Genomic DNA, 23,101 nt, shown 5'->3' on the forward strand with positions numbered 1-23,101 from the left:
CAAGACACATAAAGGAGTAACATTCTCATTTCTCCTAAGTCTTTAAAACTTTCCATGACAGTAATCAATAAAGTTTCCCCACTGGTAATATCAGGAGTACACTGAAATGAATGAAAGGGAATAAAAATAACTCCAGCGCAGACAAATAAGTTGCAGTGTATAGTCTACGCTCTGGATCTACTTCTATAATCTCAACAGCATGAAAAGAACAAAGTGACCCAGTCTGTTGCTTACCATAGGTCTACTTTGATGATAAAGACCCTCACCTAGGCTTATCCCCACTCCAGGCACACCTCCTCCCTCCCCCACCCTGAGGCTTTTTGGAGGTCTCAATCAGCAGTAAGATCACCCTCTCTCTGATTGCTTGTGTGGAGTACAAGTTATCTCCATTACGCCACAAGCTGGGAGATGTTTGTGTAGGCTGTCTGAAGCTGATTGCCTGCTTGGCTGTGAGGTAGCAGTCCACAGCCAGCCGTTAGACCTTGCCTGGAGGTGGTGGCCAGACTACATATGGAGGCGTGTGGGGACACATGGCATTTGAGTGTCTGACCTCCCGGATACCCAAACATCACATGCTTACTGACAACCAGCACCACATATCTGCCTATATCCATCACTGGCATAACTAGCAGCATGAGCAGAGCAGAAAGGTGAGATTGTGTTTCTTAAACATGCAGTTGTGGTGTTTTGTCATACTTTCTGTCACATACTTGACCAGTGTGGGGTTATTACAAAGGCAGGTTGAGACAGGTGCTTTTGATTGACAGTGTTCAAATTAAGCACTGAGAGACCCTTCTTATGACTCTAATGTGATAGTTTCAGTATTTATGTTGGATTGAGAGTTTCTTGATCGAAATAGTATGATAGAAAATCTCTAGGATACTAGAACTTCATATATTTCCTACACTGATTGATACCAGGAATGTTTCGGCATTTAGAAACTGTGACAATCATTGTCATTGTTGAACACGAGCCAAGATATCTCTTTGATGGCTTTATCAAATATCAAAGTTTAGTACTTTAGGTGATATGATTGAGGGAGTCGAGAGAACCAAGTGGGGTCTGTAGTGACGGTGAGGGTGCTTGCTGGTAAGGTCAATAAACCTCACAGCGTTGTAATGTAGTGACTTCTCCTGTGTACAGTAGTGTTTATACACTAAACATACATGCTCATGGTCCTGTTTTCAAACACAATATATATCCTTGGTTTGTGGTGTTTTCATCAGTGTTCAACATGTAGTTCCCTGCCATTGTTTGTACTAGCCATTGTTAGCACTTCACATTAGGTTGACACCTAGCATCATTGACATGTCAGTTTGTTTGTGAAAATGTTTGGAATCTAATGTACTAATAGTAGTTTCCCTTGAAGTATGTCAGGGGAAACTACTATATCCTGACAATTTTGCTCTCTGAAAAATATTTAATTTTCTTCATACTATTTCATATGGTTTAAACAATATTATTTCTTCCGATGACATATCTGTATACATTTAAATAAAACAGTGTAGGGGAATTGGCAAACAGACAAATTGCCTATGTTAATGCCTCTCCCCACATAATCCGGAACATACACACACAGGCATCACATGTTAAGGAAAACATAACAATTCGTATTGTTGATGATGGGTACCAAGTCAAGTTTCTTACACTGATAACAACGGTACAGTCTGAGCAGAGTATTTGCAAATCGTAGTTAGATTTTTATATATTAGTGACTCAGTTTGTTTCTTGAAAGTAGTTGTGGACTGATATCCTTAGGTTGCTGCCTTCAGTTTCATTCAGTTGGTATCGCTGCACAGAATAGTTTTGATACTAAATCCTTTGACGTAGAAATATACATTTTGACTCAAATGATTGAAATGAGGACACACAAAAATATAATGTAATGGATCTTCTGTGAAATGGCCTCAAGGGCAGGAGGGGTTTTTCAGCTAAATGCCTCTCAACAAGATGAGAGTTCATATCTCTACAACCGAAAATGTCATTCTTGATACGATTGATATTTAATGGTGTAAACAAACACAAGATAGTTAACTTACATAAGCTACAAGATAGTTACGTGGAAACTGTCGTACTATTTCATCATGTGTTCTGTGTAATGCACAACTGGGAGTGATAGGTGAAATGCACTCAACACCACTAATGCCAAAATACAGGCGGATCTTTTGAGAATACAGTTTGATTGGTTAGAATGTATTTGATTTCACGTGTAGCGATGAAGATTTTAGAATTACCTCGTAATTCTGCCATGCTGAAAATAGACTGTTGGATGAAGATTTGTGAAAATTTTACATTTACATCAGTTTACTAAAAAACACTCATGAAAGCTGTGTGGATAATGTATTAACTGTATCTATGGGCATAATCATATAAACTTTATGTTGTTTCATGTACTTATATGAGTTCATTACGTTCACATCCTGTTGAAGTTGTCAGGTAGAATGATGAAACTTGATCCTGCTGCATTCAGGGGAAACAATCATTAATTTTGTCTGGAAATAGATCGGGTTTCATGGTAGCCATGGCATTGTGCATGTTGCGTGAACATGTCTTTATCATCAAGGAAACTAAAACATGGTTAAAAAGATCAAATCGTCCTATCAAGTGACTCACTTCAGGGTGAAGTGATATCTGTGATTTTGGATATATTTAGATCATGAGGAAAGAACATGTTTTTAGTGCAGAGTTTATATCTCACAGGTGTTTTTCGGTTGCTTAGGAATGTAGTTTAGCCAGAAGAGGATGGGGAACTTGTGTAAGAAAGTCCCAGAAAGCATTGGTTTAACGATACCTATATATGAAATTTACAAAGTAAAGCTGATTGTATGTTTCAAACTAGCTAGTATAGGGGTGTATCAGTGATGAGTGAATGTAGGTCGTCAACATTAGCTCTATTCCACCCTTATGACGGTGGTCTGTGAATAATGAAGTCAAGGCCAGAAAATCAAGTGATTGACATTATGAACATCATTTGAGATAACGATTGAGAGGCCGAGTCAGTAGTCATACCACCCAATCCTGTCAACTCATTAAAGATGAAAAGGTTTATGAAGGCCAGTTCAAACCTGGATTATCACACAAATGTATTCTGGTTTTAGATGAATAAACATGAATTTGAATAAGTTTGCATGTCAGAGGTTCAAGTTAATGAAGGTTCAGTGACTTGTAGAATACCACTAAGACCATTTACTATGTGATAGACTTTTTGCTTGGTATTTTATTGTTTCTGTGAATTGATGAAACTTGGTTTATTCAAAGCCAGAATTGTCTTGGTTTATTCAAAACCACAATGTACAATTACAAATGTATCAATAAAAAAAGATTTGATTTTGAGGTGATGAGGTATATGTATGAATTGAAACATTTTTTAGAACAACCAGTATGAACAAGTTTGTTCTGTCAGGATATACATGGTATTGACCATGTACAAGTGAAATCTGAACAGCGAGGTCTGTTGTGACAGGGACTTTGCCACCTGCAATACTTGTTGTCAGACAGCCATCAGTCATGTATTGTGCCCTGTCCTCACTCTCTGTATGGTGTGGCTGGACCATCAGCAGCTTGTCTGTCTGGCAGTTGCTGGTGAGATATAGAGAGATCAGTTTGGTGATGGAAAGTGTTTGGGAGCTGTACACATCGGTGTTGCTGCGTTGATGAGGTAAAGCTATTGGGTGGAGGGTGTTTTGTAAGAGAAGCTGTTGTCATAGATCACAATTGCAAGTAATTTTGTACATGTATTTTCAAGGATATTTTTCATGTGGTAATTCATTACTGGACTTGATATAACTTGTCAAATCCATAGTAATTTTCAGATCATGCTTAAATCAGATGTATTGGGATGAATTAGAAAAATAAAAATAAATGAGTTCGGCAGCAGGCAAACAAAGATGGCAGCACTGTTACAGTACTCTTTCATGAAGGTCCCAATCTTTTTTTGTTTATGCAGTAATTTCTTTTCAAAATGTGCACAGCACAAGTTTTACAGTCAGAGGTTTGTGTTGCACATGTAATAAACTGCTGTGTATGACAATACAAATCCACAAGACCTTTACCAGTCTGGGATGCCATGTAATCTGAATTGTACATGTTATGCTGCTTGTACCATGCATACCGAACCATGATATATTGACATATAATGCTTGAGCCACAATGTTGATAAAGCCTAGGTTTTTATACCTAGTGCATGAGACCCAGATGATAACAGCACCTGGATGTTGCACTATCTCAGGGCCATGTACTGACATAGTTGTGTAATATGGGTTTGGGATAGTAAGCCATCCTGACATGAAATGTGGGGCTGGAGAATAAAATCTGTTTCAAATCTGTGTCTTTTTATAGCTCCCAGCCTTTCTCAGCCTGTTTGCTGCTTATGAAAGACGTTCTCTCCTTGGAAGATAGATATTGTTAGTTATTGCAAAATCAACATCTAGTGCCACAGAACTTGTGTAATATTGAAAATTATTTTCCATTTCCTTCATGGAAATAGTTGCTGCGGATACATGTTTTGTGTTTTACCTCCTCTTTGTGTAGCTGAAACTATTACTGGTTATGTTGTAAATCTTGCCATGCATGGTACAGTTATCATGACCAAGGGTTACAGTTCACAAGTATTATGTTGTAAAATGCATTCCCATGACCAGCTTTTAAGTTTGATAATGCTGATTTCTGCAAAGAGACAAGTGAGACCAGGCATTATGTGTACATTACTGAAACATGCGGAAAAGAAAGAAGAGTCAAGTGATTGAAATACATTCAATTTTTTGCCGATTATTCATCGGCTTTGCATATAATTAGGATTACAAGAGGTCAAAACCTTATTTCAGTTGCCCTTTTTGTGTCTTGTAATACGGTCTTAACATCAGTTTTCATGTTCAAAACATGATTTTGAAAATTCCCCATCACTGAACAGAATTACATCAATACAATATGGCTCCCTGATTTCTATTACATAACAGTACAAACTCACATAGTATCAGGGTAGACACAAGGCAGGGAGAAATATATTTTTGAGGAATATGACTTAAGTCAGGTTAAAATTGATTTTGTGTTTGTCAAGGATAACTGCCTGTTGTGTAAAGAGATTTTCCTATTGTTTGCTTATGAGTGTTCTCATTGGTTGAAACGTTGTAATGAAACAATTGTCCATCCTGTAAAATTGTTCCATTGTTCATTTCTAATCATGTACGTTTGTCTGCAAAGTTAAAATCTTATCACTCAGATTGTTTCATCCCTCAGAATAATAGTCTTGCTATTCAGTCATTTCAATGGTAGTTGGTATGCTCTGCATGATGTACATGAGTTTAGGGGTGGAGAGTGATTTTCACTTAGTATGTTATCATCTTGTATAAAGGTTGATCAAGTGAAAACCTGCAAGGGAAATGTCCAGATAATTCATGCTCCGAATCTCCCTCTCTTCTTTTCAGTCTAAACTGAGTTTATCTATCAAACATATATATTTTGAGGGACTTAGCATGATCTATGGCTGCTATGTATGATAAAATGATTTCATGTCAGTGTTTATATGGACTTGTGAAGAATTGATCTTCAGTAGCCCATGCTTGTTGTAAGATGCGACCAATATTATTGAGTGGTAAGGCTCGCTGACTGGGTTGACACATGTCATATCCCAAGTGCGCATATTGATGCTCATGATGTTGATAACTGGATTATCTGGTCCAGGCTTGATTATTTACAGACCACCACCATGTAGCAGGCATATGGCTGAGTGCAGCATAAAAGTAAACTTACTCAATCACTCAGTGTTTATATGACAGTTGAGATATCTCAAGATATTTATTAGTTGTTTGATGTATGCTTTGTAACCCAAGTATTTGGTTTCATTTTCAGAGGTTGTGTATATCAGAAACACATTCTCACTCTGCTCATCACATTATGCAATAAATAGGTCAACACCTCCAGGGTTGGAGATGTAATAAGCTTGTTTCACTGGGCTGCAAGCTCTTGTTTCCTCCTTGTCCAAGTGTATTTGTGCAGCCTGAAGGAGGTTGTATTTGTGTGATAAGTGACCTGGATGAAAGGTGCTTTTGAGATTATCAGTGGTTGGCCTTAATCTGCTTTGTCTCATTTTGAAGAAGACAAATCTGTCCTGATTGTGTCCAATCCGATTGTCCACATCGTCTTGAGTCTGACAGGCCAAGTAATACTATGCGTCACGTCAGGGATGTTTGACTTATATTTATAAGTAAATAGTTTCTTATTGAATGTCAAAGTGAGATTCAGTCAGTTTCTGTAAGACGTTTTTTGATATCAGTTGCTTGTAAGTGCTCCCAATTAAGCATGTAAATTGGTCTTGAGGTTTTTGCTGATAGAATGTGTATTGAAAGTCTCCATAATCATGTTGATATGTGTTTTTTAAAATTAGTTCATGACAATGACCTCTTCACTTTCGTGCTTATTTTTGAACACAGATCTTTGTTAGTCAGCTTAGTGTTAATAGTATGCCAGCCCCATACCTGTGCTCTGTGGTTGTAGCAGTTTTATTTAGTCATACAGGTGGGGGAGATAATAATCAGATACTCAGGTTGCTGTGAGTGTGTGAGCATATTTCATTTTATACCATTAGCTGACCTTCACTTACTCACTCTCGCCCTCTGTGGTACACTAAAATGAACACATTTCATTTTATACCACCAGTTGACCTGCCTCACTCACTCCCTCTCTGGCACAATAGAATGAACATATTTCATTTTACACCCGTCATTTGATCTGCTTCACTTGAGAAAATATGTGGAGTTATGATTACTACTCTCTCTCAGAAAAATGATCGATCCAGAAAGTGAAGTTATGATGGATGAGATTTGACAGTATATCTTAAGGCTGAAAGTTTTTGCATATTTCCTCAGTCTAACCACCATTAATTGTTAACATTAATCATGACTGTTGTGTAGCCTATATCATGTGTGTGAATCAGAGCAAGTAGATGCACTAAGGAGTCATCATCGTGGTTAGTGCTGGTTTTACCTGACATGACACAAGTTTGAGGGGCCATGTAATAAGATAAAAACATATTTATAAAAGTTATCACATTTTCAGTGTGCCATCTACCCTATAGTTGTGGAATGAATCCATAAACCATAGCACAAAAAAAACCCCAGGCTCCATGGTAACAGAATTGTTGGTTGTTTCATTTATGATGAGAATAACAGTATGTGATATTTCTGTTAGTGTATGGAGGTAGTCATCCCTTGACGTTGTAATACCATTTAGCTGTGTATGAAAGTGGCAGCCACTGCTAGACCTTCACACCTGATGCTGTCAGGTTAGATAAGACTCAGTCTGTATTTCTGTACACGCTGCAGATGACGATAGATGAGTTTGTGGGCATGCAACAGGTAGCTCAGAGGGAGGTATGCTAAACCCTCTTGCGGAACCTTCTCCCTTCTAACTGTGGGAAAAAATGTGATTGCTTTGATTTAGAAAACAAAAATAAGCCAGTTGAAGGCGGTGATTGTTACCATATGCTGTTTGATGATGGATGTGAATACCAGCACTTATCTGTGAGCAGGCAATGTTTATGTATTTTTCTACATTCCTGCCAGATATCAATTTCACCTGACTTGCTTTATAACTGTGTCAGCAATGACTAATCATGTTGGTTTTTATTATTTATTCATGATAAACCATGATGCAGTTCTCAAAATATCACCATGTGCATTGCGAATTTCACTGTAACCATGGTTACTGAATTATGGTCATTGTCAGTATAACATGTTTGGAAGGATATATTATTTCTTTGAATGGCATTTTGGAAGTTTAATAGTTATATTGAAATAGGTATACTTAAATAGTTACCCTGAAATAGTTATATTGAAATACTGAAATAGTTATACTAAAATAAGTAAAATAGCTAAACTGAAATAGTTATACTGAAATACTGAAATAGTTATACTGAAATAGTTATACTAAAATAGTTTTACTGAAATAGTTTTACTGAAATAGTAATACTAAAGTAGTTATACTGAAATAGTTATACTAAAATAGTTATACTGAAACACTGAAATAGTTATACTAAAATAGTTATACTAAAATAGTTACACTGAAGTAGTTATACTGAAGTAGTTATAGTAAAATAGTTATACAAAAATAGTCATACTGAAGTAGTTATACTAAAATAGTTGTACTGAAATAGTTGTACTGAAATAGTTATACTCAAATAGTTATACTCAAATAGTTATACTAAAATAGTTTTACTGAAATAGTTGTACTGAAATAGTTATGCTAAAATAGTTATACTGAAATAGTTCTACTGAAGTAGTTATGCTGAAGTAGTTATGCTGAAGTACTTATGCTGAAATAGTTATGCTAAAATAGTTATACAAAAATAGTTTTACTGAAATAGTTGTACTGAAATAGTTATGCTAAAATAGTTATACTAAAATAGTTCTACTGATGTAGTTCTACTGACGTAGTTATACTGAAATAGTTATACTGAAATAGTTATACTATACTAAAGGCAAGATGCTTAATGGATGACAGCTTCCTCATTACATTATCATGCAATATTTCACTTTTGCTTGACAGTGGCATAGGAATCTATACCAAAATAGATCATAGTAATAGAGAAATTGTAATAGAGAAATTGTTGTGCATAAAACATTTTCCCTTTATGACTAATGTTGACAAATAATGTAAAATCCAAAACTGTTTACCAGTGTTTATTGTGATGTAAACTTAAAACAGGGACTGGGAAAGAGGACTTGACAATGGGCTATTTTCAGGATTATTAGACTTTTTCTGAATTTACAATGGGCCAGTGCCCTTGTATCAATAGTAAACATCAAAATTGTAATGGGCCATTTTATATTCTTATGTGCACAATGGCACATGGTCCCTGCCTTTCCTAGTCCCTGTTTAAAGTACCAGGAACAATCACGCTTGATGTGTTGAGTCACTGTGTGTAACCATGAAGTTTGTAATCCCGTATTTTCAGTAATAAGTATTCTCACAGATGAATGCTTAATGTCAGCTCGTGTTGATTTTTGAACAGAATGAAGTACCCCATACTCATTAACACTGGACTTATGATGTCAGGAAGCTGTCATATGTGTTTTGTGTGTTTCTGTGCTATTGTCACCCTGTGGTTTGGGTTGTTGAAGTAGCTGGATTATTGTTGATTCTTGGATAAAACAACACTCTGGCACTGAATACAACCAGGCTCCTATTAACTTCTTTCTCAGTTCTGTCATTACAGGTTCCAGACTTGTGCACATTGTATTGTGTATAGTAACAAATACCTACACATGGAAACAAAGTACATTGATCATGTTGAACTTGTCTGCATGTCACTTGTAATATGTTATTCTTTCAACACTGGCAATTATACAGTACCTTTCTTTATTTAGTTGACCCAAATTATGTGGATTTGTAAAATCATGAGAAATTTTTGCTTATATTGGTTTATGTTCATGGTGATTTATGACATAGTGATTGTCTTCTGTCAGTCAGTGGAGTTGCTCCCCTTTCTGATGGATGTATATTGTAGATTTTAATCCACAGTCTCAGACCTACTAATGGAAACTGACTGACTGCAACAAAAAGAAAATGTCCTATGTTTAAATAGCATAAATAATCTGAAGCAATGTTGGTTAACATTTGAGTGCTGATTCCATTTGAATTGTCAGTTTTTTTCAGTTTTGTCAGCAGGCTTGAGTCTACCTGTGCCACAGTCAATGTGACACTCACTCTCCCTCACTCACTCCTTGGTAATGTGACACTGAGCAAATGAGCTTCAGTGGAAACATTGTTTGAATTGTGTTTATTCTACCCCAGTGGGGAGGTGAGGTAGCCTAGTGGTTAAGGCGTTTGCTCTGTTACACAGAAGACCCAGGTTCAGTTCCCCACACGGGTACAATGTGTGAAGCACATTTCAAGTGTCCCTAGCGTGAAACACTCACTCACTCACTCTATGTTGTATTTTTCAGAGCAAAGAAGACTCGCAGTTTGTTTTGGCATGGCTTCTTCAGCTCTCAGCGTTGGGAGGAGGTGAAGGCCGGGGGTGGGTCACCAACCCGGGGGTCACACAGCTCTAGTATGCCTCAGAATCCTCCTGTTCCTCTGCGCAAGGACAGCCTGCCCAGTCACTCAAGAAAGGCACCTCCAATCCCACCAGCCCCCTCCAAGAGGAACCACTCCCACAAGTCCCCAAGGCCAAGTTCGGAGTACCATTCCTTGCGTGGTGCATCTGCTGCATCACCTACAAACAGAAAGATGTCGCATGACTCAGTCACAGAGCGTTTGAACCTCGACATGACATCAACACATACTCACGAAGAAAAGAATTTATGGAAGGACAGTTTCAAGACACTGCTAGAATTTTATGAGAATGGACAGTTGTGTGATGTTGAAATTATTGTTGGAGAGAGATCATTTAAGTGTCATCGAACAGTTCTTGCATGTGCCAGTTTGTATTTTAGGGCAATGTTCATGTCTGAGATGGCAGAAAGTAAACAGGAAACTGTCACTATTCATGACATTGATGCTCATGCAATGGAAAAGCTCATCCAGTTTGCATACACCTCTAAGATAACCTTAACAATAGACACAGTCCAGCAGCTGCTGTATGCATCCTCCATACTACAAATGGAGGCAGTTGCTCAAGCATGCTGTGACTTCATGAAAACACAGCTAACCCCATCAAACTGTATTGACGTGCATAACTTTGCTGAACAGCATAATCGTGTTGAACTAATGAAAACAGCCACTGACTACTTGTTAAGTCATTTCTTGGAAGTTGTGGAAGGCGGAGAGTTCAAGGTCATGAACAAGAAGTTGCTTGAGAAATTGATATCTTCATTTGATCTGAATGTTGAAAATGAAGTACAAGTTTATGAGGCTGTCATCAGCTGGGTGAAGAATGACCTTGACACTCGATGTGAGTTTCTGCCAAGTTTGCTGGAACATGTAAAGCTGCCCCTGGTCTCGGCCACATACCTGATGGAGTCCGTAGAGAAGGAGGACCTGATGAGGAACAGTCTTGCTTGTCGAGACTTCCTGGATGAGGCCAAGTATTTTCGTATGTCACAAGTCAGCTTAGTACAAGGGGTCAAGGTCACTCCTCGAACCAGAGAGAGAAAGAGCTATTCAGGTTAGTATTGCTAATACAGACTACATCATTTTCCAGTGTGAATCTAATAGTAATATCAATTCCCAGTTGTCAGACATATGATATTTTGATAAATACAGTGTTTTGTTTTATGTTGTAACCATGATAACATTTCTGTGTAAATATGCAGGTGTTTTGTTCTGTGTGGGAGGTCGTGGAGCTACTGGAGATCCCTTTAAAAGTATTGAGGTCTATGATGTCTGCCGCAACAAGTGGTTTCACGTTGCAGAGATGCACACACGCAGACGGCATGTTGGTGTATGTGCTGCCAATGGTAAGTGGTGATGTGTTGTATTTATTCAGCAGTGAGGCAAGTTACTAAAGGTTTTGTTTTGGTGAGTCAGTTTTCATGAAGCAATTTGGGTTGTGGCTTGGAGTCAGTATTGTTTATGATACAGTTGTGATGTAGAACATATCATGTAATGTCACCCCACAGGATATTTACAATAACTGTAGCGTGAAATAGTGGTAAAGGTGCTTTGCAGATTACCTGAGGGATTTTAAATCATTTAAATAACATCTGTTACACTGCCCCACGAGGATCATTTGAATAGATGATACAGCAAGTTGGAATTACCCTTTCAGTGGTAACCATGGTTATTGCCTGATGCGTTACATGTGACATTCATCAGCTTTTATGGGGAGGCAGCATTAGAACAATCCCAGGGTATACTGGTTGTAAGAAACAATATGATATCAGATCATGAGGAAGACTTATTGTTTAGTGTGTGTCATCACTGACTGTGTGAGTGTGCTCATAGTATTATTCACTGGATCATTTGTAGGTCTCTGTCATACAAACCACATGTTTCAGGTGTGTTGTATGCTGTTGGTGGACATGATGGGAATGAGCATCTCAATAGTGGAGAGGTTTTTGACCCCAAGACCAACAAGTGGAAGAAGATAGCACCCATGAGCACACTCAGGTAGAATATCATGTCATTGTTGTCCTTGAAGAAGAGATTTTTATGTTGGTGATTCATAACAATGAGGTCTCCCAGTTGTCTTTCCACTAAAAGTTTTTGAAACCACAGCCTTGCCTGTGTTGTGTTTCTGTGTTGGCAAGCATCATATCAAAGGTGACAGTCGGTTGTGATCCCTTGACGAGATAATGAGAATACTGTGTCTGTAAAAAACAGTATGCTCTCTCACTCAGAAATATATGCTCAGTTAAAAGTGATACTTAATGGTAGTGTACAACTTAATAGATGTAGTCCTATCTTTTAAAAATCTAATGATCTTAAAATGAACAATATTGTTTGCTATAGTAGTATTAAGTTATGAATAGTGTTTAGTTATTCATGTATAATCCTTTGTGTAAAACGCCATGTTCAGCAATATTCCAGCTATATGGCAGGGGGCTGTAAATAATTGAGTCTAGACTAGATAAATCAGTGATCGACATCATGAACATTAATCTTTGCAATTGGGATGTGATGTTATGTGTCAGCAAACTCAGCAAACCTGACCACCCCTTCCTGTTAGTTGTTTCTTACAACAAGCATGGGTTGCAGTTCTAACCCTGATCTTCATGTGTTAATGAATAATGAAGCCTCCCTTGTTTTCAGACGAGGGATAGCTTTAGCTTGTTTGGGAGGACCTGTGTACGCCCTCGGTGGCCTGGACGACTCAACCTGCTTCAACACCGTGGAACGGTATGACCCCACCACCAACAGCTGGACCCAGGTGGCCCCCATGAACATACCCAGGGGAGGAGTGGGTGTGGCACCGCTTAAGGTGAGGTCTTATGACACAGTCTTTCCTACAGTGCATAGACAAACATGCACATGAGAACTGGTTTTCACACAAATGTAACAGTTTCCTTATTCTTACTCATGCAGAGATAGTGGAACACTTGAAATCCCTTGAAGTTCCTGTCTAATTGAAGAGGACAAACAATACACTCACCCACTGGAAGCCTCCCTTTCCCGCAGAGAGAAGTAGAGTAACATGAATGGCTGTTACTGAATGGAACATTATTGTTCATATGAACTTTGTGAACCCTGTCATTGGAATGTGTTGGATAGTATAGTATGTTTGCTGCAACTGTTATACAGTGTTACATACCTGTACTTGCTCCTTGTCTTCTCAGGGTCAACTGTATGCTCTTGGCGGGAATGATGGCACTAGTTCCCTGGACAAGTGTGAACGTTACGACCCTTTCACCAACAAGTGGACCCCCATTGCAAGCATGAACAAGCGGAGGGCAGGGGCTGGAGTGGCAGTCTTGGATGGGGCTATTTTTGTAGCAGGTGGGTGGCAGGGACTATCATAGCTACCTTGGGTAGGGCTATATTTGTGGAATCTTGGAGCAGGAGTGGCTGTCTTGGAAGCGGCTATTTTTGTAGCAGGTGGGAGGCTTGGGGTGTCATTGCTGTCTTGGGTGCTACTATGAGGGGCTGTCTTGGATGGGACTATATTTGTTGGAGCCTGGGGCCAGAGCATCTGTCTTGCCTTGAACTATTTTGTAGGAGCAGGGACTGGAGTGTCTGTCTTGCATGGGGTTTTATTTGTTGGATCCGTGCTGGAGCGTCTGTCTTGGATGGTGTGTATTTGTTAGAGCTTATGCTGGAGCATCTGTCTTGGATAGGGCTGTAATTGTGGTAGCTCGAGGCATGAGTGTCTGTCTTGGATATGGCTATATTTGTGGTAACTTGAGGCATGAGTGTCTGTCTTGGATAGGGCTATATTTGTGGTAGCTTGAGGCACGAGTGTCTGTGTTGGATAGGGCTATGTTTGTGGGAGGCAGGGTATGAAACAGCAGTCTTGTATTGGACTATGTTTGTTGGTCCCATATGGGTAGCAGGCAGGGAATATACACTGGACAGAAATAGTAAGGGATATGTATAAATTTTGAAATTATGAATAATGATCTGTCTACTCACTGACACACTGATAAAATATCAATCATCACTTATTTTGTCCAGTATATTTGTAGCATGTGGGAAGTGCACAAGTTTTTTTTAAGAATACAAGGTATGAAATGAAGATGTTGGAATCAGATTTTCTGACGAAGGGGCAAGGAATAGCCCAGAAATGTTGTGAAACAATAAAGAAGAAGTTGACATCCATAACATTTTGTCGTATATTAGAATACCGACTTCTAAATGCCTCTCAAGAACCTCATCAGATTTTCTATTTAAAGAGGTGTTTATTAATGAATAATATATGACTACAATGAGATTTACATGTATTGTATAAGAAATGTAATTTTAATGTAACTTTGTATTTTCAGGGGGTTTCGATGACAATGCACCTCTGGACTCAGTCGAGAAATACGACCCATCGACTGACACATGGAGTCCCATCACTAGCATGTCCTGCTGTCGGGGTGGTGTAGGTGTAGGCATGCTAGGGGGCAAGCTGTATGCTGTGGGAGGGCATGATGGCTGCAACTATCTCAACTCTGTCGAGTCGTACGACTCGCTTTCAGACACGTGAGTATTTTTATCCCTGCCCTTCATTCCTTTGTTTCTCTTCCCTGTTGGTGTAGCAAATCTTTTTTTCAAACTGGTGGTGGATTTTCATTGAATTATATATATCTTTGTTTATCAGTCAATTGGACTTTCAACCTTTGTTAACTATCTTGTTTGTCATTCCTTAGTGGATATCCATGTTTTCATCTGTAAAAGTTTTGACAGCATACCTGGTTTAGTTTACATGGCAAGAAGTAGAGGACCATCCTTCTGTCACTCATCCATCTGTCATGTGTAGTGTCTGTGTAGATCTCTTCACACCAACAGCCCTCACCCCATCCAACCACACCTAGCACAGAATAAAACTTTGATATTAAATTTTCTAGCATCATATCTCCCTCATTGATAGAAAGAAGTACAATCCTGTAGTCCTTGCCAAGCTGCTCAGTACACTTATAGAACCTGGTCCAATAGGTGTTAAAAGTTTAATGGAAATCTGCCATTTTTGAAGGTTTTGTTATAGTTATAAAGTCATCTGAAATTAAAATGTTAATTCCTTTTGTTGTCTCTTACTGGAAATGTAGCAAACTAAGGTCAGATAAAGCTCATTATGGAAATAACATCAACTCTTAATGGATGAATACACAGTGCAACTTAAACAGCAGTCAAATGTAACAGATGTTATAAATTTGATTACACTTGCTTAGTAAAGTACCAATTCTAGTACTCTTGTTGGCGTGAATTAAATGCCACACCCTCAGAATCAGGCACCTAATCGCCATCTTAATGAATGCCTCACAGTATCACCATTGTAGATGGACTTTTATTTTTATAATGAACATTTCGAAGGCTTGAAACATTCCTTGCGTGATTTATTCCATTTGACAGTTTTGGTGTAGCGCGGTTACTGATCTGTTGACAGTATTAGACATCCTACTGGAAAACCTCATATCACACTCCATTTTCCCAACCCCCTTGTAATCCATGCTCTGGCAGTACAGCCATCACATGACGACCACATTACCAGCTGTGTGATATTTGGTCATATCTTACAGTAAATGGGATAAACAAAGGACATTTTCATAAACTACCACGTGTGATTCTTCCCTGATTTGTTTTTGCTGCAATGAAGTTGGGAAACGGTAGCTGGAATCGATGTCTGTCGTGCTGGGGCTGGCGTCTCCGTGGTAACTTGTCAGATCCTTGACCTCCGGGAGCTAGGTCGTCTGAGCTCCACGGCTGGTGCAGGTATCTGACCTTAACTTCGTCATGACCTTGATGTTTGTGACTTGCGCATGTGTATTTGTAGATGAACTCTCTATCTCTTTGTTTGACTGTTGTTCACATACCTCGAGTGTGATCCAGATCTCGCCATCACCTGTTCTGTTCATTTTCAGCACACTTATTTATGCTACATTGTTGTACAATATTTGCTGAGTCACAATGTTGAACCATTTAAGGTTAATATGTATGGTGTTGTACTCTCATGTCAGAACCTTTTAACCCCACATTTTGCAGTGTCTTTCAATGACTAGCCAGTGCGCTATATGTATGTTTTTGCCAGACGTTTATTACTATATAACATAAAATGTCTTGAAAATTATTACGAATATTTGAACCCTGTCTGCGAACAATTGTCTTTTTGAGCTCATAGCAGCAACATCATTAGTACAGGATTTCATTCTAAGAGATATGACTCTCACCATTCCCATGCATTATATCACCTGACTCACTGTGAGTCAGCACTGACTGTCACTTGTGTTGTCAATACCAGCATCTATGTTGAAACATATATACAACTAAAACATATTCTATATATCAAGTAGCAACAAGTATTTAGTGATATAAACATTGTGCTGCAACCATAGTGAAATTGTGGATATGGCATTTATCACATATATACATGTATAATGAGCCATATATGTTTAGAAATTAGATTATAGTGACCAGACAAGAAGGTGTCAAATATTGCTGCTGCATGGTGCTAAAGACAATAAACTCAGGATCAGATGGTCAGCATCACTGCACAATGATTAACATGTTAAAGGAGTTTGTCATTATGCCCTAAAACGGTTGTTCACAATTCAAGTTCTGTCCATCTACTCCAGACTTAGTCTGATAGGCAGCAGCAATGCATATGCTTTTATTATTGTGTATTATTCTGTACGGAGTTCTGTAGCAATCATTAGCTCAACATGCTCAAATGCACTGTTTTGGATACAACACAATGTCATACTCACGCTATAGTCTAATTCTTCAACATGAAACAACTGTAAATAAGTAAAGGAGTGGTTTACAATAGAGATGCATCATTAGTTGAAATCACATATGTTTTATTAACTTGTATTTTGTTGTGCATTAGCTTGAAGTAAAGAAGTGGTTTACAATAGGGATGCATCATGAGTTGAAATCACATAGTTTTGATTTACTTTTATTTTGTTGTGCATTAGCTTTTTATGATTTGGCATTATTGTTTGCTTGTTGTGACAGAGTTTGCTCCCTTTGTTGCAGCTGGTCGTCTGTGAGGGGGATCCAACAGTATCGGGCGGGGGCAGGTGTTGCCTTCTGTGACAGCCCAGTAAAAACTATCCGCAAATATATGAGAGGCATGATGCTGGAGCGTCTACAGTGTGTCTGATGTGTCACAAGCAGACATGCTAAATATATTGTGGAACATCAAAATGAGGCACTTATTTGGAAGACTTTTTGCCTGTCTTGATACATACAACAAGATGGAGGTAGTCTACTCACAATTATGCATTGTCTTGGCAAGAGAGCTCTAGGTGGAGATGGCAGAGGAGGTCACACACACTCCTTTCTACTCACTTTGTTGGAGTTATGATACAGAAGTTCATGGGATGAAGTGGACAGGGTTGAAGCAGATATTCTCATACACGATGGATGACCTTGTGGCTGGACAACAGGACTCCTAGCGTAGGTGACTATGTGAAGACTCAGCTTCATCTGACTGTTCCGAAGGACATCTATACCTGCTGCCAGAATTCATCCTGAGACCAGACATACTCATCGCCCTCCACACACAGTTCCCCTAGCCTGGTGTACTTGTATTGGTTGATTACTTTTGCCTGAAGCACAGCAAGGACCAAATGTGATTAGCTCTGGGCTTTTAGTTGACATAGTACCACCTGTATTTATTATTTTCCTAGGTTACACCCATCACGGCTTAGTGTGCTTCTAGCTTTGTCCCTTTTCAACTTGAAAATCAAATTCCGCTGCTATGAATGCAGATTTTTCCATCCATTATTGTTTATTGTTTGCATGACAGGTTACATGTTGTTGTGAAATAATTATATACATTACCATTTTCAGTGGTGTATCTTGTTAGTCCATTGTTGTTGAGGTGTGTTTTAGAGACAAAATCCGCGGTGAAATCAGATGTTATGTACTCCTTGACAAGTACTAGATGAGCCAGCGCAGTGAACGCGTTTGTGACAAGCAGGTGGGGCAAGTAATCTGGACGAATACTCTTGGTTGCTACAATTAGATTGGCGATTAAGCATGTGTAAGACATGCTGACTGTGGCATGAAATCAATACTGCTCTGCTGTCTCGTAGAGTGATTTCATTTAGCAAGACACCATCATGACATGGTTCAGACGAGGAAATTGAACTTTTCAATATTTAGACGACAACCTGTTTCCCTCTTGTTTCAAATGGAATGTTCTGGAGGGTGTTCCCACATATGCAAATATGAGTCATTTTCAGATCATGGCTCATCTAATACTTGTCAAGCAGTAGTTTTTCATGATCATGATGATGAAACAGATCAAGAATTTTTAAACTGGGTCATATTTTCATTTAAATGTTCAGTCTGTGATAATGTGAGAATATTTTCATGGGATATATACTAGTGACAGGTAATATGCTGCCTAGTACATGTATTTTCAGATTACGATAAAATCATGAGTTTCAAGAAGTACACTTCTTGTGCTATACTTTTCCAGAAACATGCTAGGATCATCAGAGAATTATCACAGGAGCAGGACAAGAACTCGGAATAGATTGTATGTGATAACTGGAACCTCGAGTTGGTTACCAAGGTTACCAGACACTACCGGTGCATGTGATATTGAAGTCCTCCACCTTCCTGATGCCATAATCAACAATTATCCAGTTATGTTTAGCAGTCTTAGATTGAACTCAAAGGTTTAATAACAGCAATAAACATACCTTTATTTCTTTTCATCATGTAGTATAAACATATATGTTTATACCCTGATCCAGTTGTGGTACAAGATGGTGATATTTATGCTACCCCTTGATATTTACATAGTAATGTGATTGCAAAGGACTGTACTGTATCCACAAAGCAAACAAGGCTATTCTAGTCTAAATTATGACAGTTAAGCACCATCATTATCCGGTTTGCTGATAAAACATCAGAGGCATGTTCAACAGAAGGAATATTCGTTTAGCGAGCATGTGTGTACACGCAAACTGCTGATGAACGGTAACTGCCCTCGCCAGTATTTTTCTCTTAATAACGCAGGGAGAACTCACAGTAGTGTTTTATCATTTCTGTCGTGACATGGAGCTAAGAGACAGGTTCTTCCCAGAGGCTGTATTAGGCACTACCTACTATACTTCTTATGCTATTCTATTGTGCCAACATTGTTTTGTCATAAAAAGCATTTATACTTTTGTAAATGCTCCACTGAAATGAATAAATATATTGCAAAAAAGGTTCTTCCCAGAAGTGCCATTAATAATTGAAATATCACTTAGCAACACTGGATGTCGTGCTAAATCTCTTAGCATGACTTCTCATTAGTGCTCACTCGTGGGTGTGCGAGACTTCATTTTCATTCAGGATATTCGTGAATACTCTGTTGAACATGCCTATGGCCTATGGTAGTGTGAATGGACTCTAGGTGTTGACATATCAGTGTGTAATTCTCAATCAGTGGTGCAAGCTAGCTCAACGAAAATCTACCTGGCATTGAGTAACTTGTCTGTTGTGTGTGACATGCTTGGGTTGAACTGTCATTCACTGAACTTACTCTGTACTGTGGCAGACCTCTTCATGTTAAAGAAGCTGAAGAATGAATGCTTTGAAAGTTAACTCAATTCATCAGCATTATACCAAGACTTGCAGCAGCATGGAGAATGAAGTAAGCCGTCATTCAAGATACTCATTATGTTGTCTGGCAGTAAAACACAGAATTACCAACTATTCTTATATACAAATTTACAGAGTGGTGAATTATTTCTACCATGTTATTTATCTATGAATTATCTACTGACATTGTTGATATTTGTGTGGGAGAGAAGATGGTGGAAATGTCACTTGTATGTATCAACAAGTGCTCAATACAGTAATTGCAATGTGTGCAATAATGTATGTGGAAAGTGTGCTAGGGATGACAATCTTGATGTATGTCACGTGACACATTGTGGTGATGTTCTTGTTGTTTACATTGACAATCGCATTTCCTGCTTATCTGATTTCACAATCAAGCTCTGCGCACAAGACATTTTGCTCCACATTACTGCTGTTATGAGTGAGAACAGCTGTACAAAGTGAAATAACACTCTCACCTGTAAGTCATCTCACAATGGAGTATGGATACATGAGGCAATTTTATGGCTGAGAACCTCTTTTATTCTTTCTGCTGCATTTTCATTCATCTGTTGAAGGAGCAAGAATTCGCTCTGAAACATAAAGAATATAAAATCAGTATCCATGAAAGTATGTCATGTATTATTGTTTGTCCAACCTTTCTAACTTTCAAGAACTTACAATGCAGTACGTTTCGTGATGGATTTCAATCTAAATGTTGCAACTCATAAGTTTCATAAGGATGTGGTTGAACTATTCTGCCAAGAGTAAAAGGATGAAAAATAATAAGGATGAAAATGAAAAAATTGTTTTTCATTTTGGATGGTGTTTTACATCTTTCTTGTCTCTGTTACTGTGTTTTGAATGGGTCTATGCTGCTGGGATGTGGTTCCTCTAATATGTGTATGGGCCAGGAGAAATTCAGTGGAGTAGAATGGAGAGTGGGTTAGTGTAAGAACCAGTCGCTGTCGGTGAGGAGGACGAGCGGGTTAAACACCAGCTATTTCTATGTCAACATCCTCTGATATTTTGTCTTTGTGTTCAGCAGTTATTTTAGGTTTGATGTCGGGTAGCTCCTTGTAGCTGAAGATGAATAATATTAACTTATGAATTAGATGTTCTGCAAAATACAATTTTAACTTGTTAATGTTTTGTTATTCAGTGGTCTTTGAGATTAGAAGTCAGTTTTATGTGATTCAGATGTGAAAAAATACAGTGAATGGTGACCAGTTTTTTAACCTGGAATTGTTAGTCATCATCATTTTCTGAAGATTAGTCTCCAAGAAGCAGAAATATGTAAACTAATATTTCCAAACCTTGTTCATTGTTTTTGCCATGTGAGTGTTTAGACTATATTTAGCTTTTGTCAAGACGTGAAGAGAAGTGTTGAAAATAGAAATATACTGACACAGTTTCATTTTCTGTTCTTGATATTTGTGAAAATGGCCACAGCACAATGATGCCTTTTTGGTTTGAATTTCAGTTGATGTGTTTCATAGGTGAAGAACATATGTTGACTGCAGGAAAAGTGATTAAGGGACCGTTCATAATTTATAGCTTAGGAGGGGTGGGGTGGTAAGGATTTGAAGGGGTGAGTGTTGAGCCTTTTTGAGGGGGATCGTCAACTGTGCAGCAACTAGTAGGGGCAGTCAGCAATTTTGTGCATTAAAATGTCAAAAGAATATGCTTAAAATTTATAGGAAGGGGGTGGGGCATTGATTTTGTACATGACATGCAAAGGATTATTTTGTACATATTTAAGGGAGAGGTCATTCACATTGTACATGATTCTCCATAAAAATCAACATCTTCCCCATAGCCATATATTATGAATGGTTCTTAAGCATTTTCATTGTCCATCTTTGTAACTGATTTCTTGACTGATTCTTGTCTTGCAACAGACAAATATACCTGACATTGCATTTTGTTCTGTACAAGTTGCAAAACCATTTAGCTGATGTCCTTCATAAATGGGACATTTTAGGAAAGGGCTGGTTACTGAACCTCTATTTGGTGTTAATGAATACTGACATATGTTGTGATGTAAATATTCCTGGAGCTGGATATGAAATCAAACCAGCTATGTATTTATTATGTGGATATTTATTTGTTGTAAATACTCTCTAGTCATAATATTTTTTCTTTGCTATACCGAACAGGCATAGAAGATTCTGTACGGACTGTGAGACTATTAAAGCTGCATCATGTTATGTTTGTTGTGTTTGTGTGAAGGTAAATGTTTGGCGAAAGCCTCTTTTGAAATCAAAGGGTTAATTTGTAGCTTGTTTCTTTGCACTTTATATTATTCTTAAGATAAAATTGTTCTAGCTAATGATTATATTTTCCAAAATGGAGAAAATAGAAATTAAATGTAGATAAGTTAGGGGAATGGTTGAGTGTATGGCCTTTTAGAAATGATTGTTTCCACAATGTGGAATCATCACTGCAGTATGGACAAAGCTCTAGGTGTATTACACTTATATTAGGGCAGTCATCATGTGTTACCACAGTTATACCTTAAGGTCATCAACTGGATCCTGTGCTCTTTGTAGAAGTATATTTCTGTAGTGATCTTCTGATTGCTAGAAATCCATAAGCCATCTTTATGTGCATTCTGTGATGTGGCGTGCTTGGTGGTGTCCCAAAGGTATCTCTCAACGTGTGACTGGATCTCGTGTCGTCTTTCAAACAGCTTTAATCAAATTGCGCAAGTACAAGAGTTTATGTTAATAGTGCTTGTGCAGATGCTTGTGATTTTTTTTTCTGAATTTGTCAGTGTTTTTCAAAAGAAACATTTGCAAGGTTTTCAGCTCATGTTAAACTTAACATATCAGCTGCATCAAGACAAAGAATTGATTTGTAAACTAATTCTTTAAACTGAATGATATTGAGGAAACAACATGTTTTTAGATAAAACTTTACCACAGTGGTTGTGAATTGGTGGAGCATTTAATGCAGAATATATACCGATTAAGGGATTTTTAGTAGTTTCTATGTTACGAAACCTCATGGCCACATTCACTCTTGTACAAGCCGTGAGCCAGCATGTGTGAATATAGAAAACAATGTGCAACTTTGATATAAGCCATTCATACTAGCCTGGTTGCTAGCAGCAATTAAAACTGTGCCAACTATGATATATTCTTCTGTTTTCTGTGAACCCTCTTAATGCCGTACAAAGGCTCATGAATGACAACTGTGCCAACAGAGTTGCTTCCCTTCCTAGAGTTGCGAGATGGTTGAGATCTCTACAGAGATCACATCTTACCTTCATCACCTTACCTTTGAAGCCCATATCCGTTTAGATTTTCTCGCGGTAGGCTTTCCTTCAGGATGCCATATGACTGCAATGCAGGGTGGAAAAGCTGTCTGCATGCTAGTCAGTAAATACTTAATCATTCTGAAAAAATATGGTGTGTTGCGAACCCACTAGGGCCCATTTCACAAAACGATTGTAGCTCTATGCCATTCACAAGTCTACGTC

General features: G+C 38.3%; 1 protein-coding gene across 3 annotated transcripts in view; it reads left to right on the forward strand.

Annotated features, from left to right (window-relative positions):
* The window catches only part of LOC137273966 (kelch-like protein 8), a 32,809-nt gene extending 10,055 nt beyond the window's left edge, over positions 1–22,754 (forward strand). Inside the window, exons 1-9 of one of the 3 annotated variants that reach the window (XM_067806894.1) lie at positions 356–650; positions 9,942–11,104; positions 11,253–11,396; positions 11,937–12,048; positions 12,691–12,859; positions 13,215–13,374; positions 14,358–14,559; positions 15,671–15,786; positions 17,050–17,140. In XM_067806894.1, coding sequence (XP_067662995.1) covers positions 634–650; positions 9,942–11,104; positions 11,253–11,396; positions 11,937–12,048; positions 12,691–12,859; positions 13,215–13,374; positions 14,358–14,559; positions 15,671–15,786; positions 17,050–17,063 — 2,097 coding nt within the window. In that variant the 5' untranslated portion in view covers positions 356–633 and the 3' untranslated portion in view covers positions 17,064–17,140. Of the gene's footprint in view, positions 1–355; positions 651–9,941; positions 11,105–11,252; positions 11,397–11,936; positions 12,049–12,690; positions 12,860–13,214; positions 13,375–14,357; positions 14,560–15,670; positions 15,787–17,049 lie in introns of those variants that run through there. The other 2 variants (XM_067806896.1, XM_067806895.1) reach the window with 2 other exon arrangements.
* Positions 22,755–23,101: the final 347 nt, after the last annotated feature.

Source organism: Haliotis asinina, chromosome 2 (assembly GCF_037392515.1).
Source record: "Haliotis asinina isolate JCU_RB_2024 chromosome 2, JCU_Hal_asi_v2, whole genome shotgun sequence".
NCBI lineage: Eukaryota > Metazoa > Mollusca > Gastropoda > Lepetellida > Haliotidae > Haliotis > Haliotis asinina.